General features: G+C 43.4%; 1 protein-coding gene across 1 annotated transcript in view; it reads right to left on the bottom strand.

Annotated features, from left to right (window-relative positions):
• The window catches only part of LOC103606923 (myelin transcription factor 1-like protein), a gene marked incomplete at its 5' end in the record, with an annotated part of 60052 nt that extends 44771 nt beyond the window's left edge, over nt 1-15281 (bottom strand). The window contains 1 exon segment of the mRNA XM_008591483.1: nt 14938-15281. Coding sequence (XP_008589705.1) covers nt 14938-15281 — 344 coding nt within the window.
• Nucleotides 15282-15565: the final 284 nt, after the last annotated feature.

Raw genomic sequence — 15565 nt, 5'->3', positions numbered from 1 at the left:
GGGCCTGCCATCTACCAGCGGCCTGTGTGATGGAGGTTAAGTCCATTCTCACCTGGAAAGGCGATTAGGAAATCAGGGAAATTGAGGACTCTGGACTGATAGTGAAAAGTGCACTGGGTTCGTGACTCTAGCTTCCCGGAACACACGAGGAAACCGAGTGGCTGGGAAGGCAGGAGAGCAGGTGAGGACAAGGGTGAGGCTGGGCAGAGCGGGCATGGGAGGGACCACAGGACAGTCTGGCCACCTCATTATTCTGTGCACAGTGACTCTGCTACCCATGCAACGCGCCCAGTCCACTTCTTAGGACCAGACAGGGCAACATACGTTAATTTTCCTCCTTCTTCGGCCCCCTGTCAATCACCCTGTGACGGGCTGGTGTCTTCCCGTCTATGGCAGGAGAGAAGGTCTCCTGCTGGCCAGGTGCCACTCAGCCTCCGAGCCATGGGGAGGGGCTCCCCTCCGCTCTGCAGTCCCTGCAGTAGGGGGAGCCTGGGTTCTGCTCACAGCTCTTCTCCCAATTGTTGGCAGTGGGGCCCTAGCACCTGCTCCTGCTCCCACCTGTTCTCAACTTCATGACCAGGGGCTTCACTAGAGGCCTCTCAGACCCCTCCGAGCTCAGAAGCTTCCCAGTTCAGAGTGGATGAAAGGGGGGTCCAAAGGTGGGAGTGGAATGTGCTTGTCTTGTGGCCAGAGGACAGACACCATGTCTGGACCTCTCCAGACTTACCTATCCCGTTCTCTAATGACATCTTACTTAATGGTTCTGCCGTTTGTTCCATTTTCAGTGTTATGAGTATCTTTCAGAATATGTCTATCCATGTTCACAATCGACAGTGGCTTCTGGATTTATTAGAGGTGAAAATTACCCTGGCGGAAATTTGCTCTAACTCCCTTCACTGAGCTTCAGTGTGGTGAGTGCCAGCCGCTGCCGCGTGTCCCGAGTCACCAGATATCAGTGCTAGAAGAACTGCAGAGATGGTCCACTCAAGTTTCTTATACTGCGTTTGGAGAAACATAGATCCTGAGGGTTAAAGTAGCCTGTTTGACATCAGCGTGCCCTCGGCAGTGGGGACACCCTGCTTTCCTACGTCAGTTCAGCTTTTTCCCCATCATACAACGCTTCCCCCACCTTTCAAAGCTCACAAGTATTCTGAGGATTACAAAAGCGGTGTTATCTCAAAGGCAAATTTCCAAGAAATAAAAAGATCCATGTTAAGGAAGCATTTATCTGCTTCAAGCGGGGAAGGCAAATCTTAATCTCATGTCCTCCACGTTTCCTCAGCTGGAGAAACAAAAGCCTGTGAAGAGCATGCACAGGTCCCCACCCTGCAGGACACATGCTCTTCTCAGACCTGGCCTCCCAGCCCCCAGCTTGAGTGAGCACTCAGGGGACACAGTGTACAGAACTCCACCCCGGGACGGAGCAGAGGGACTGATTTTGCACTGAGTTCTAAATAACAAATTCCAGATATATTCTAAATACATGTCACGTGATTGGAGAGCCCACTCCTGGGTGTCCTTGATTCTTTAGCTGGAGTTGTGAGCATGTAGCTATCCCTGGGCATTGGGGCAAAGCTGCTTCTGCAAGGCATCCCCCGCGGCCCCAACAAGGGCCCTTTTTTCTCTTCTCTGATAATTCATTTGCTTCTTGATTTTTTTTTCCAATAGATGCAGACAAAGTCTAATTCTACCTTGATCTACATTTTTTTTAAAAACTTTTCCAAGCCACAGGGAATTTTTCTACCATAGCCTTTCCTCTACATTCCCAAAGCATCAAGTGCTAGTTACAAATCTGAATAATATCCTCAGGAATGGCACACACACTAACCAGGCACCCAGGCAGACGTGGCATAGGGTGTGGGGGTAACAGAGACGGGCACAACCACTCTGCTGCTGAGGGCCGTGAGTGCAGATGAGGAGGTATCTTAATTTTTTTAGGTAGTAATGAAATATTCAAAGTGTCTCTTAAACATTGTTTAAAATGGCTGGCCGGCTAGCTCAGCTGGCTAGAGAACGGTGTTACAATACAAAAAGGTGTAAGGGTGCGGATCCCCGTACCGGCTAGCTGACAATAAGTAAAACAATGAAGGACTGATAGCTGGCATATAATTTGACTATTGTTTGTTAAAAAAAAAAAAATATTTAGGATTAACTGGGACTTTTTTCTAAGCACAGGAAAGTAGACATACGGCATTTCAGTAATAATCGTCCGGCACCGTGTTAATTAACTAGAGTAAATTGAGGGTCTGAAGTTTATAGCCTGCATTTTGGCACATTTTTTCTGTTTTCCAGAGATTGCAGAGGCCAACCCATCCCATTACCTGCACACTCTCTGTGTGCGGGAGGAAGACCGCCTGCCCGTAGGGTCTCCCTGTTACCGCATCTCAGGACTCCTTGCTCTTAGAGAGGAGACAGGTGGGGTGAGCCGCGCGAGAACCTCAGGCGTGTCCTCCACTCAACAACGCCCACCTGCGCGGGGTTTAGGGTGTCTGTTGTGACTTCAGACAGCAGTTTCCTTGCTCTTATTCAGGCCAATTACTGGGAAGATGGTTTTGGTGTATTATATGCAATTACCCAAAATGTATCTCCAGCCCTTCCTCTGAACTGTGTGTCGTTTCCTCTATGGTTATGTCTGGGATTCAGTCCTGTAGGGGTAAATGTCTGTACATCTGGCGGCTCGACCTCCGTACCCGCCAGTAGAGCTGAGTCCCTGCCCGTGAGCGTGTCTGCTCCGTGCCCATGTGTGTGCTGCTGCTCTTTGCTCTGGGTGTCTGTAAATCAGTCTGCTCTGTGGAAGGCAGCCAAAGCCTCCCTGAACTCAGGTGGGGCACAAGTCTCCTCTCCCATCGTCTGCCCTCCAGTGCAGGGTGCAGGGACCTCAGAAAGGCCCCCCGCACATACTCATGGACTCGCCCTAGGGCATGGGCTTCTAAATGTCTAGTGAGCTTGGTTCCTGTCATTCTCTACAGGGAAATGAAGCCTGCAGGCCAGACACTGTCCACACGCCCACATACACTGATTGCCTGAGACAATGGTCTTCTTAGAAATGGACCGGCTCAGGTATTGGAAGATCCACCAAGCCGGTTCCACTGCAACAACACATCTCTCACAAGAAGGATTTATGCAGAAAATAGAAGAATGGAGACAAATTTCTACCAAAGATAAGAGACAGGTGTGAAATACCATCAGCCATTTATCTACCTGGGTGAAAGACTGGCATTTCTAGATATCTTTTGTCAAACTGAAAAATGCAAAATCTTTGGAGAAGGCAGCGGACCACACTCCTGGCATCAGAGACTTGTAATTGCCAGTTCTGCGTGAGCCACCCCTGCCCTGCCCAGGGGCACTGACAGAATGATGCGCGCATATTTGTTTAACAAGTGTCTATTGAGCTTCATTCTGAGCTGAACAATAAACCAAAAAGACAACGTCTTTGTCCTCTTCCTGGCCGATCATGATGCTGCCAGTAAGAGAGAGAAAAAGAAACAGAAAGCGCGTCTAGGCTGTAGTGTGAGACGGTGGTGCGTCACAGCAGAATGAGAAGATGAGAGGTGGGGATGGGTGCTGCTGCGGGAGAGGACCAGGCCAGGCCCTGCTGGATGGCGACGCCTGAGCAGAGGCTGAGCAGCAAGGAGCCACGTGGTATGCCCGGGAGGCTTCCAGGCGAGGACAGTGTGTGAGCAAAGGCCTGGGGGGTACCGTGCTTCTTTGGTTCCATGAGCAGTACAGGCAGACATGGCTGGTGGAGTGTGGGGCAGGGGCAGGCGGTGGGCAGCCAGGCTGGGCACATGGCATGCTTGGGGCTGGAGCATACTACCACTGTGTGTGTCACATGAGCAGCCGTGATGAGAACAAGGCACAGCACCTGGGACCAACCCCTCTGTCATGAGAGCTCCCACAGCCTGGTAATTCCCAGGAGACCCCATCACAGCCTCTAATGTCACAGCACTCTGTAGGTCACACATTGTTGTTGTCACCCTGGAGATAAAGGAGTAAATCCAAGGAAGATTTTTCCTATATTTGCCCCAGGTCACATGGCTAGGACATCAACCTAGGGTTCCCTATGACAATGTTCTAGGTCCAGACCTTTCCAGTGGAGGAGCCCGTGGCTACCTCCCCCTGAGCCATCCACCTGCCAGCGAGGCTCTTCCTCAGAGAGCCCAGGTGCCCTGGGGAGTGGCAGGTGGTGAGCCCTGGCAGTGCCACAGAAACTACTCCAAGGCTCCACCAGCGAGGCTCTTCCTCAGAGAGCCCAGGTGCCCTGGGGAGTGGCAGGTGGTGAGCCCTGGTAGTGCCACAGAAACTACTCCAAGGCTCCAATGTGCTGGAGGAGGCCTGGTCCTCTTGGCATCTGCACTCCTATAGTGAGAAGGCTCAGGTGTCACAGGTTCTAGCCCCAATAAGGAAGAAATGCCACCTGGGCTAAAGAAACACAGCTTATGCCAGAAAAAACTCAGAGGTTAAGGTTTCCTTGGCTCTAAGTTGCTAATATTTCTGTGTCTGCTTTGAACAGTGAACAAAAATTGCTTTTCTGAATCCTTCCAAAGTCTGAACAATTTTGGATCAAAGAAAGAGGAACCTATTGGTTTTACATGCAAGAAAAGATTTTTCTTTTAAAGTTATTTGTCTCATCCAGAGATTGGAACAGGTAATGCAAGAGGATGGTGCGTGTTTCTCTATGGGAGCACACATGTGTGCGTGTTTATAGTCAGAAGGAATATAAGACTGAGTTCTGGGGCGTTTGGAGAAAAGACTGCACTGGGCCCTGGTTGGAGATAGAAGGGGACAGAATATTCTGTGTCCACACTCCCAGCACGGTGGCGCCAGCCACATGCGGTGACTGAGGAAACGGATTGCTAACATTACATAATTTTAATTATTCTAAATTAAATTAAGATATATTACATTTAATTTATTTATGTTTATATAACCATTTTTGCCTAAAGGCTACCATGTTGGCTAGCCAGGGCCAGAAAGAAAGGGAAATTCAGTAGGAACTGTGCTCTAATTTTGGTTTTTATAATGTATACATATATATATATATATAAAATTCATATGTGTATTTACATGACATGCGCTTTATATAAGCACCACTCGCAGACCACTGCACGTGTGTGGAAGGGCTCTCCTCATGGCCTCGTACCCTGCAGTGGAGCCCGTTTTCGCATGTGATGCTCCGGCCTGACCACATAACCTGAGTGGAGGAGCAGGTGGACTGCTTGTCCTCCTGGGAGCCACTGCTGTGCCTGTGTGCTCCTGATTGTCCCCAGCACATGAACGGGGCCTGTACACAGAGGGCACCAGTCAACGCCTGCAGCATCAATGGACAAACTAGTGAGGAAAGGAGAGCTGTCGGGAAGCCCAGCGCCCTGCAGACCCTAAAGGGACGGCAGCCCGCTCTTGAGCATCACGTGCCTGTCACCCGCCTTGGCTGTCCTCCTGCTCCTGCTCAGCAGAGTCTAGATCAGGAGTTGTACTCCACGCGCAGAGTCAGAGCTAAGATCCTGCAGTGAAACTCCCCATGTGCTGCGGACACGCGAAACGAGAAGCACAATGCCACCTGAGTCAAAAGGGAATCATCGTTTTACTGATGTTAGATGCGTCCATTTCATAAGCTAAAATGTGGTTTAAACATTTCCATTAAGCTAAGCAAGGTAAGCTGAAGGAAAAATAACAATTTTCCCAAAGAAAGCAAGTTGCATAAAAACTTCCAAATTAGAAATTGTTATGTTTCTTTCTTAAAGTATCTATTCATTAGGGATGAAGTTTCATCCATTCATAAAGCTTTGAGGGCCTTTCTACCTGATGACATCGTAGATATCTGGCTTATGTATATTCATGGCTTTAAAAAAAATAGGATAGTTATAACCTTCCACCCAGAGAACAAGCTATTTGGAGCTAATAGGTCTCAGACTGAGATTGACTGAAACATGCTAACCAATTACACAACTCTCTCTTTCTCTCCATCTTTCTCTGTGTCTCTATCTCTGTGTCTCAGTTTCTCTGTCTCTCTGTCTGCTGTCTGTCTGTCTTTCATACACGCATATCAAAGATTTTCCAAATTAACTGGACTACCCTGAGCATTCCTTGCCCCACAGAGCAGATTGCTGATGTTACTGCTGTTACTGGAAAATTAGGCAGTGGAAGAGTCTTTGTGGCAATTCTGGTCCTTCTGTGTCCCAGAATCGATTTGAAACCAATTTGGCTGCCCACATAAGTTTGTTGGATTGGGAAGGAACTTGGGAGAACATTAAGGTTCCTTCTCTCCATTTCTAGTCAACCGTATTTTACCATTGTCAGAGGAAAAGAGACGGGTCTGTTTCTAAAGACCCTCCAGAGACAACACTACAACTTTCCTGGGTAACCCAATTTAATGCGTAGTGATCCCCAATATCCACAAATTTATGCTTTTATCTTCAGTGCAAAGCCTTAAAGATTTCATCTCAGCTTAGAACTTCTGGTTCTGCCCTCTGTAAAGAGCCGCACTTTGTATTTTTCACGTGTGCATCTCTTCTGCACTGTATCGCATGTTTCTTCTGGAAAACGGTGATTCTATTTTGTCTTTGTGTTCGCACGCAACCCAGTGTCCTTCTGGGACACACAGAAAATGCACACCGTGTTTTGAAATGAGCTGGCACCATGCTCTGAGTCCTCTAAACTCCCGTAGCTCTAATACACATAATATACTTGCTGCATGTAGGTGTGGGATTTAGGTTCAGGGGTTGAGAAGAGCTTGAATAAGCACACGGGAGAGTGGCGTCATGCTAAAATTGTCCTTAATCACAATTGTGACATTACAGTTCTGATCTGTCTTACTTTGGTCAAGCATTTTTATACGTGCAACTTCTTTAAGCTTTGAGACAGGACAACGAAGTGAATGAGGGTAAGCACTGTTATCCTAATCTTGAGGTCAGGCTGAGGTCCAGTGAGGCCAGGTGACTTGCTCAGGATTAGTGGGACAACCAGAGCTGGAGAACAAACTCAGCATCTCTTCCCTGGCCTTTATGCTGCACTTAATAGACTAACACTTGGAATCAAAATTAAATTAACAAGAAATACCAAATACGCTGTTAATTTCTTAGAGTGGGCCAAAACCAAACTGAATAAAAATATATTAGACCTAGTATTTTACACCTTTTATTTTTTATTATTAGGTAAAAAACATTTCCCCAGTACTTTATGCATGCTATTTGCATCTTAAATATTCATAGCATTACATGCTCAGCAAGTTTTCTGGTTTGAATCAAGGTACCTAAAAATTCATAAAATATAAGATATAATTATATTTTATAATTATGCAAAAATAATTTGCATGAAGAAAATTGAGTTTTTGTCATAGACGGATACCTATAAATTTTTAATTCTATGATTACTCATTACCAATGCTCATTATTCATTGCCGTATATTTCAACATACCTGCATACTAAATGTCCTTAAAAAATGCTTTCAAGGATGTAGGAAAAGATTAATTTTTAAGATGATAAAAAGCCATCACATTCTTTCTCCCAACTGTGTCCACAGTCTTTCTGCAGTTGGAGCCTTGCATACTAAACACGTCCTCTTTGTTTCTAGGCTGGTCTCAGAGCTCACCGCTTTTTCTGCTGACTGCAGTGGAAAACAGGGTGGCTAATTCTGATTTTCACAGTCTGTCTGCATCTCAACTTGCTTCCCTCATCAGGGACGTTTCCCTGAGAAAGATGTGAGAGGATAATTGGCTAATCAATATGGGGAACAGTATCTTAAAGGGAAGTTGGGGGATTCAGCAGCCTCAACACACAGCCCTCGCCCCCGCCATCCCACCCTCCTCTCGGGAAGGGTCAAGACTATCTACAGCAGATTATCAGGATGCTTTAGCAACCTGGGGCCTAGTGCATCATCCTGTTTGAAAGAAAAATGCAACTCAGGAGACGTTACCACTGAAAAATTCATTTCTGTGAGGAGGAATTTATACAACCTTTAAAGAAGGTTGAGTTACTGCAGAGTGGAAGTGTCATGAGAAGATAGTCTCAGGTACAGGAATATCTCATGGTGATGGCAACAAATTATAATTTAAAAGGTGCCAATCACCAGCCCATCTTGATGATTTCAACAGATGACAGAACAGAGTCTCAGCACATGCATCTAACAAAAGCAGCCCTCCCCGCTTCCTGACTCTGCAGCACACATTTATTCTCCCTCTGGTCAGCTTCCTTGGCCTTGCCTGGAGCAACCATAGAGGACATTTGAGAAGGTTCCTAGAGTAATGATTCACATTTTTCCTGAAACAACCCGACTCCTCCTCAGTTGAGACTGTCCCAGGAAGCCACCACTTGTCTTTGGCAATTGATACAAAGAACACACTAAAAGAAGCCAGGAACCTCTAGAAAAAGCAGGATCCTGCCACTTGCCCAATTGCCTTTCAAAGTCCAACCATCCGAGGCAGTCCTGAGATTCAATAAAGAGCAGTAAACAAAACCTTCACATATTTATCAAAGTATTTCACAAACAGAACATTTAAGGAAACGGCTATGTGTCAACAATGGCAAATAAAGATAAACATGCATCAGTTTTCTTCATCTAGAAAGCACATTGCTGTGCTCTCCCTCATGGAATTCCATGGAATTTTCATTCCTGTCTCTGGGGAGATATGACGTGTGTGTGCATGTGTGTCTCAAAGGACATTTGTGTGTGTATGTGTGTGTATGACTATACAAATATTCTGTATATGTACATATGTATGTGAATATTTTTATTTAAAGTTTTCAAGGCTTTTCTCCTTAGTGGACTGGAGTATAAAAATAAATCATAACTTACTAATTACATCTGTTTAATCTATATTTCTCAAATAATAAGAATCCAAAAAGATATTTACCATAACGTGTACAGGAGCTGCTAACAGAAAAGTATATGACCACTGAGCAATAACTTTCTTAAACTAGACAAGGAAAATCTTATTTAAGAAATGTAGACTTAGAAGACAGCACACTTGGGGTCCTAGGCAGGAGCTACGGGCAGCATCCCCTGCCTGGAAGCAGACAAGGAGCACACTGAAAACACCACTTCCATGCAGGTGGCCACCACAGCCACCACCACAGCCACAGCTGCTGAAAAAGCAGCTCAACACCACAGCAGGTGGCCCACCAGACACTTTGCATTGACAAGGACAGTCACCACTGGAGACCAGAAAAAGAAGAGGATGTTTCTCCTCAAAGCCCATTCTAGAGTAAAAGAAGCAGCAACTGCTCTACCTGATGACCAGATATCAATGTAGAGACACTAGAAATATGAAAACTCAAAAAAATATGACACCACCAAAAGAATACAGTAATTCTCAAATACCAGAGCCTATAGCGCATGAAACCCTTGAAATGACTGAAAAGGAATTCTGAGCAACAATCTTAAGGAAACTCACTGAGATACGAGAAGACTCAGTTAGACAAAAGAATGAAATGAGGGAAAAAAACACAGGACATGAAGAAGAAAATTTACAAAGAGGTTAATACCTTAAAAAACTATGTAGCAGAACTCATGGAGCTGAAAGATTCACTCAATGAAATAAAAACACAACTGAGAGCTTAACAGGCAGAAGAAAGAATCACTCATCTTGATGATAGTCTTTTTGAAATAACCTAGGTGGACAAAAAATGGAAAAAAAGAATGAAAATAATAAAGAAAATCTAAGAGAGTTAGCAGACAACCTTAAGTGCAGAAACATTCAAATCATGGATGTTCTGGAAGGTGAGAGAAAGGAAGAGGCATGGAACCTATTCGATGAAATAATAATGGAAAACTTTCTAGGTATAGGGAAAGATGCAGACCTTCAGATCTGGAAGGCTCAAAGGTCCCCAAGCAGATTCAATCCCAAAAGATCTTCTCCAAGACACATTATAATCGAATTGGCAAAGCTCAAAGACAAAGAGAGAATCTTAAAAGAAATAAAAAAAAAAGCATCAAGTCACTGATAAGGGGGCCCCTATCAGACTAACAGCAGACTTCTCAGCAGAAACTCCACAGGCCAGAAGAAAATGGGATGAAATATTCAAAATACAAAAAAAAAAAAAAAGAAGAAAAACTGGCAGCAAGAATGCTGTACCCAAAAAGGCTATTCTTCAGAAATGAGGGAAAATTAGTATATTTTCCAGACAATCAAAAGCTTCAGGAGTTCTCCACCACATGATCAGCCGTGCAAGAAATCCTCAAGGCAGTCCTGCATCTGAAATCTTAAAAATGATAATCACTACCACAAATACACAAAAAAGATCAAAACCCACTGGTAGAACAAAAATGCAAACAAGAAAGAGAAAGAAACTAAATCTTACCACCACGAAGTCCATAATGATGATGCAATAACGCCCCTGCTGTATTTCTGATTTTAGTAATTTCTGTCTTCTCTCTTTTGTTCCTGGTCAGTCTAGATAAAGGTTTACACATTTTGTTGATCCTTCTAAAGAATCAACTTCTGGTTTTGTTGATGCTCTCTGTTGTTTTTTAACCCCCTCCCTATTTCATATATTTCTGCTGTAATCTTTGTTATTTCCTACTTACATTTGTTTTGGTTTAGTTTGCTCTTCTTTTTCTACTTTCTTAAGGTAGAAGTTTACATGACTGATTTGAGATTTTTCTCATTTTTAATATAGGTGTTTACAAGCAGAAATGTTCCTCTAAGCACTGCATGAGCCCTGCATCCTATACATTTTGATATGTTGTACTTTGACCTTTATCTCAAGTCCTCTCTAATTTCCTTGTGATGTTTCTTTTTACTTATTGTTCATTTAGGAGAGTGTTGTTTAACTTCCACACATTTGTGAATATTCTAAATTTCCTTCTGTTATTACGATCAGAGAACATATCTCCTATGATCTTAGTCTTTTAAAATGTATTAAGACTTGCCTGTGGCCAAATATTTTATTTTAATTTTTAAAAAATTAAAAAATAAAAATAAAAATTGATTTTAGAAAAGATACGTGGACTTAGACTGTTACAATGTATTTTGGAAATAAAATTCTTCATGCAAAAGACCAGCCTATGGTAGGTCAACTGTACAATAAATATAATGTTGTAATATGAACTTAATGTAATCTTAAATGGATTACTCGGATATCCTCCCCTGTTGTTGATATAAGTGGAATGTGATAAAAAGAAATTATTCTATAATAAAAAAAACCATCACGTTTGATTACATATTTACCACTTACAGAAAATAATTTAATCTTAATGAGCCTCAGTTTCTAATTAGTACCATGGGAATAAAAGTTTCTACCTTACCTGTCTCGTACAGTCAAGTGAAGATCAAACACAAAAATGACCATAAATACACCCATTGGAAATGTACATCATCAGCACTACTTTGGTTTATGTGTAGGTATAATGTTGGAGGATCCTTGGAATTAAAATAAATGCTTATTTCCCAAGTTATAAATAATGGTCCTTCCATAATCTGTGGGGTCCTAGGGTAATAATCTGGAGGTTTGTACAAATTTGTTTTATCAAAAACAAACCTCTCAGTAAGCTTTTCATTTCAATTTATAATATAGCTGGGAAATGCTTCATGGTTGAAAAATGACATCTTCTTAGTGTAACCTGTCTTAGATGCTCTATCTGCTTGTAAGGCTGATGTCAACTTGAGCTCTGTCCTGTGGCTCCACCGCACCCCTGACTTCCTCCTGTTAGGTTTCCATCTGCCACACATGTTCCCCTCACACTGTGCTCTGACTGGGTGTCTCTTAACTTTAGGTCACTTTCTGTGCTTCTGGAAAAGAGGCATAGTCAACCTTGCAGGGAATCTGCTGCTGGCCCAGAGACACAGCGGTCCCATGAGTGTCAGCCAGAGAGCACAAAAGGCCATTTTCAAGATGAAACACGCAACAGGGAAATTCCCCAGCTTCTCAGAAATGTTCCGTTTCTGCCAAGTGCATCTTGTATGCACTGCGTATGTGTAACATACAGTACTGGTGCTGCGTTTCTGCATAGATATTGCCATCATGGCAGAAACTTACATTTGTTGATACTGATTTTGCCACTAAATTTAACAGTAAAGTAAAATATAATGTGCTCAGCGAGGATACGAAAATATAAGATTGACAGATGTGTGCATCTCAAAGACTTACTTCAATAAATTGTACATAACTAGGAGTTTGATCATGTAATATGACTGCTAATCAGCAAAGTTATGCAATGCCTTTGATCTAGAATATCCCTGGAGATTCCCAACCTTGATGGATTATGAAATACCTGGAGTATAATGCACCTGGAAATGGATTATGAAATACCTGGAGTTTATGAAATACCTGGAGTATAATGCACCTGGAATGTCTTCCTGTGATATTGGCCAAATGGTCACTTGGAACACCTATTCATGAGGCTCCTCCAATGGAGACTTCTCTCTCTATGACAGAAAGGCTTGTGAAACAGTCTCCAGGAATCAGGCCTCTGAGGCGATTTATTCATAGGAGAAATACTTTCACTTGATTTAGAAATCAAACAAGCCTTTAGTGACCCATCCAGAGAACCTGCAGCCAGAAAACCACAAAAGGTCCCCGTAAGAGACATTACTGTTGATTCTAAATGCCTGCTTGGGACTTAGGATTCACATGAGAAGTTATCTGAAAGGGAGCAAATTACTACACTTCACTGCCAAGGATACTCAGTAAACGGGAAATGTTTGTCTTACACTGGTTGCAGATGGCTTAATCTCATAACATCTCAGTGGGGCTGAGCCCATCTTGAGTAGTTCAACTGACTCCTTTAAAGTTCACATAACAGATGATTGTAGAAGCTGCTTAAACTGGGCTGCTGGAGGCTGAAGACGAATTCTGGAACCAGGCACCGAATAATTGATTATTTATCCTGTATCCTGCTACCTCTTCTTAGCTATTTTCTTTCTCTGACCTACTTCTAGATTCAACATTTGCTGAACACCTGAGTTGTACACCATGCTGTGTGTGGCCAGAGAATTAGAAGACTTGAGTCCTGAATTGTCATTATGCAGTTGTCTGTTTGGTGGTACTATCATATGTTCATTAATTATGGCCGTTTACTTGAACTCTTGTAGCAAAATATCTTTAGTTTTAATTTGCTATCTGGATTTTTAAAAGAATTATGTTTTAAGTGTTCAAACAGATTAAACAAAGCCTATGGTGTCACTTTCTACAGCTATTTCCATAAAGCTTCTGACTACTTTTTCAAAATATGGTACTTTGTTCTTTAAAGGTAGATTACTTAAATAGGACCCTAAATAAACTAAAATTGAAAGTATAATTCTAGAAAATAGAGAACAGAATTTAAAATTTTGTTAAGATCCTTGGTTAAATAATGCATATTTAACAATCTTCTATCTTAATCTATTGCACATGACAAAATTCATAACTCCAAATACTAATGTCTGCTGCTTTCCCAACATAGGATGAGAGGATGAAAGAGCAATATTTGTACCCTCTGTACAGCTAGCCATGGTCAAGTTATAAATCATAAATCAGCCTTGGCAATTAATGACGTCACCGCAAACTACATGTATTTAATAAAATATCCAGAAATCATCTGTCTACTTGGTCTAGTCTCCAATTTTACATATATTTTATTACAGAGAGCTATGGCTTTGATTCTTAGCATCTCATCAATGCCTCAGGGGTATTAGGTGCACAGTAGGCTTAGCAGAGTTAGTGGTGATTCTCTTGCTGTGTGTTTTGATACACACCAGTTAGGCCTTCTGCACATAATGCTCTATAACATCAAGAAGAAAGAATCTCGGGAGACTGAATTTTAATTACGTGATTTATGTGTGTGCATAGTGTGTGTGTATATATATGTATATATTTGTGTACACATGCAAATGGTTTTCATAAGAATCCAGATTATTTCATAAAATTTAGGTGTTCTGGAACAAACTCTTAATGACTTCTGAAAGGGGAATGCTAATTCATGCCTGTACGTGGGATTAGAACAGACAGCTCACACCCACTTGATCTACAAAGGCTTCTAGTCACTGGCTGAAACAACTGTCTTTTGTGTTCAAAAATGAGCTCTTCTGGATTCAGATTCTTGAAGAGCTGTTGAGCCCCAGAAAGAGGAAAAAAATAATAATTCTCTCTTCGCTTTTTCAACATGTTTTGGCATTTCCATGAGGCAGACCCTAAGCCGGTTAAGAATATTCCAAGGATCTGTAGAAAACTCCACTCTTTCTAGAAAAGAAATGACCTTTATGAGAGAATTGGGTTGGAAGTCATATTTTTGAGCCTGATACCAACAGGACACTGGACACAAAAGCAAAATCACCTTCAGTGTGTTGCCTAAAACACCTCCAGTGCCCCGCACAGAATCCTCTTTGCTTGTCCATCTCAAAGGGTCACACAGCTCAGATGAGAGACACAGCTCTCAAATATGGAGAACATGAGGGATTGACTATTTCTTCTCAAGAGTATTTCTTTTTATCCCAATTACGTGACAGTTACTAAGGTAAAGCTGTGGCAATTGATGGACAAACCTGTTCCACTGGTTGATGTTACATGGGGCTCCCCACTTCTCCACAGAGGTGCACAGGCTAAAGCCATTCCCACAGCACTATTTTGGCAAATCCCAGTACCTCCTGGTTGGAGCATTCAATGAAATGCAAAAGGAAAGACCAGCTATGCTAACTTCACTTCCTTGGTCAATTTTGTTAGGCTCATCAAATGTGTACCCCATAAATATCTCAGCACATCCTGTGACAACCCATCTGAGTGACAATTCGCCAGAAAGAATCATCGGTTGAACTTCAAGCCTAACAGATAATCAAAGGGGATTTTTAAGACGAAGGTGAAATTCCCACCCACTGCTCATTTTCTCGGCACTGGCCGAGCACGCATATGTGCGTGGCTACCACTCAGGCATCATGGACACTGACAGCAGGCAGTCCACGCTGCGAGACCGAGGGAAGCACGCGCTGACACAGTGTGGCACCGCTGCACAACGCTAACGTTTACCGTTCTCCTCCTCCTCCTCGTCCTCGTCCTCATCCTCGTCCTCGTCCTCCACGTCTTCTCCATCCTCCTCGTCCTCCTCCTCCTCCTCCTCAACCTCCTCCTCGTCCTCCCGGTCCCCGTCCTCCTCCTCCTCGTCCTCCTCGCCCTGCTCGTCGTTGTCCTCCGAGTAGTCGTCCTCCTCGTCTTCCTCCTTCTCGTCCATGTCCTCGGTGCCATCACTGTCATAGCAGTCATCCACTGAGGAGCTGTCCGCTTTCACCGGGAAGGGCTTGCGCTTGGGGGCGGGCTCTTGGGGCTGTTTATCCTGCGTTTTTCTTTTTTTAGCCAAGGGACAACCATACACACTGTCAAAGAGAGAGAGACAGAGAGAGAACATCCGTGTCACTGCCTTTGAAGATCAGAACAACAGGAGTCCTTGATGAGAACATTCAAGGCGAGCACAACCGTCGTCAGTGCATGTGCCAGAGGGATATCAGAGCACACGTGTTCACACACATGTTCTCACACATGTTCTCACACATGTACCAAATGCTGTCAGTGAAATAATGCAAGAAAGAACTACAGCTGTGTTTGTCTAGTTACGATTAACACTTGGTCTGAGTCTCCTGGTGCCTCCTTCCTACATTCC

Source organism: Galeopterus variegatus, unplaced genomic scaffold (assembly GCF_000696425.1).
Source record: "Galeopterus variegatus unplaced genomic scaffold, G_variegatus-3.0.2 Scaffold6961, whole genome shotgun sequence".
In the NCBI taxonomy this organism is placed as follows: Eukaryota; Metazoa; Chordata; class Mammalia; order Dermoptera; family Cynocephalidae; genus Galeopterus; species Galeopterus variegatus.
This window is presented reverse-complemented; position numbering and strand designations above follow the sequence as displayed.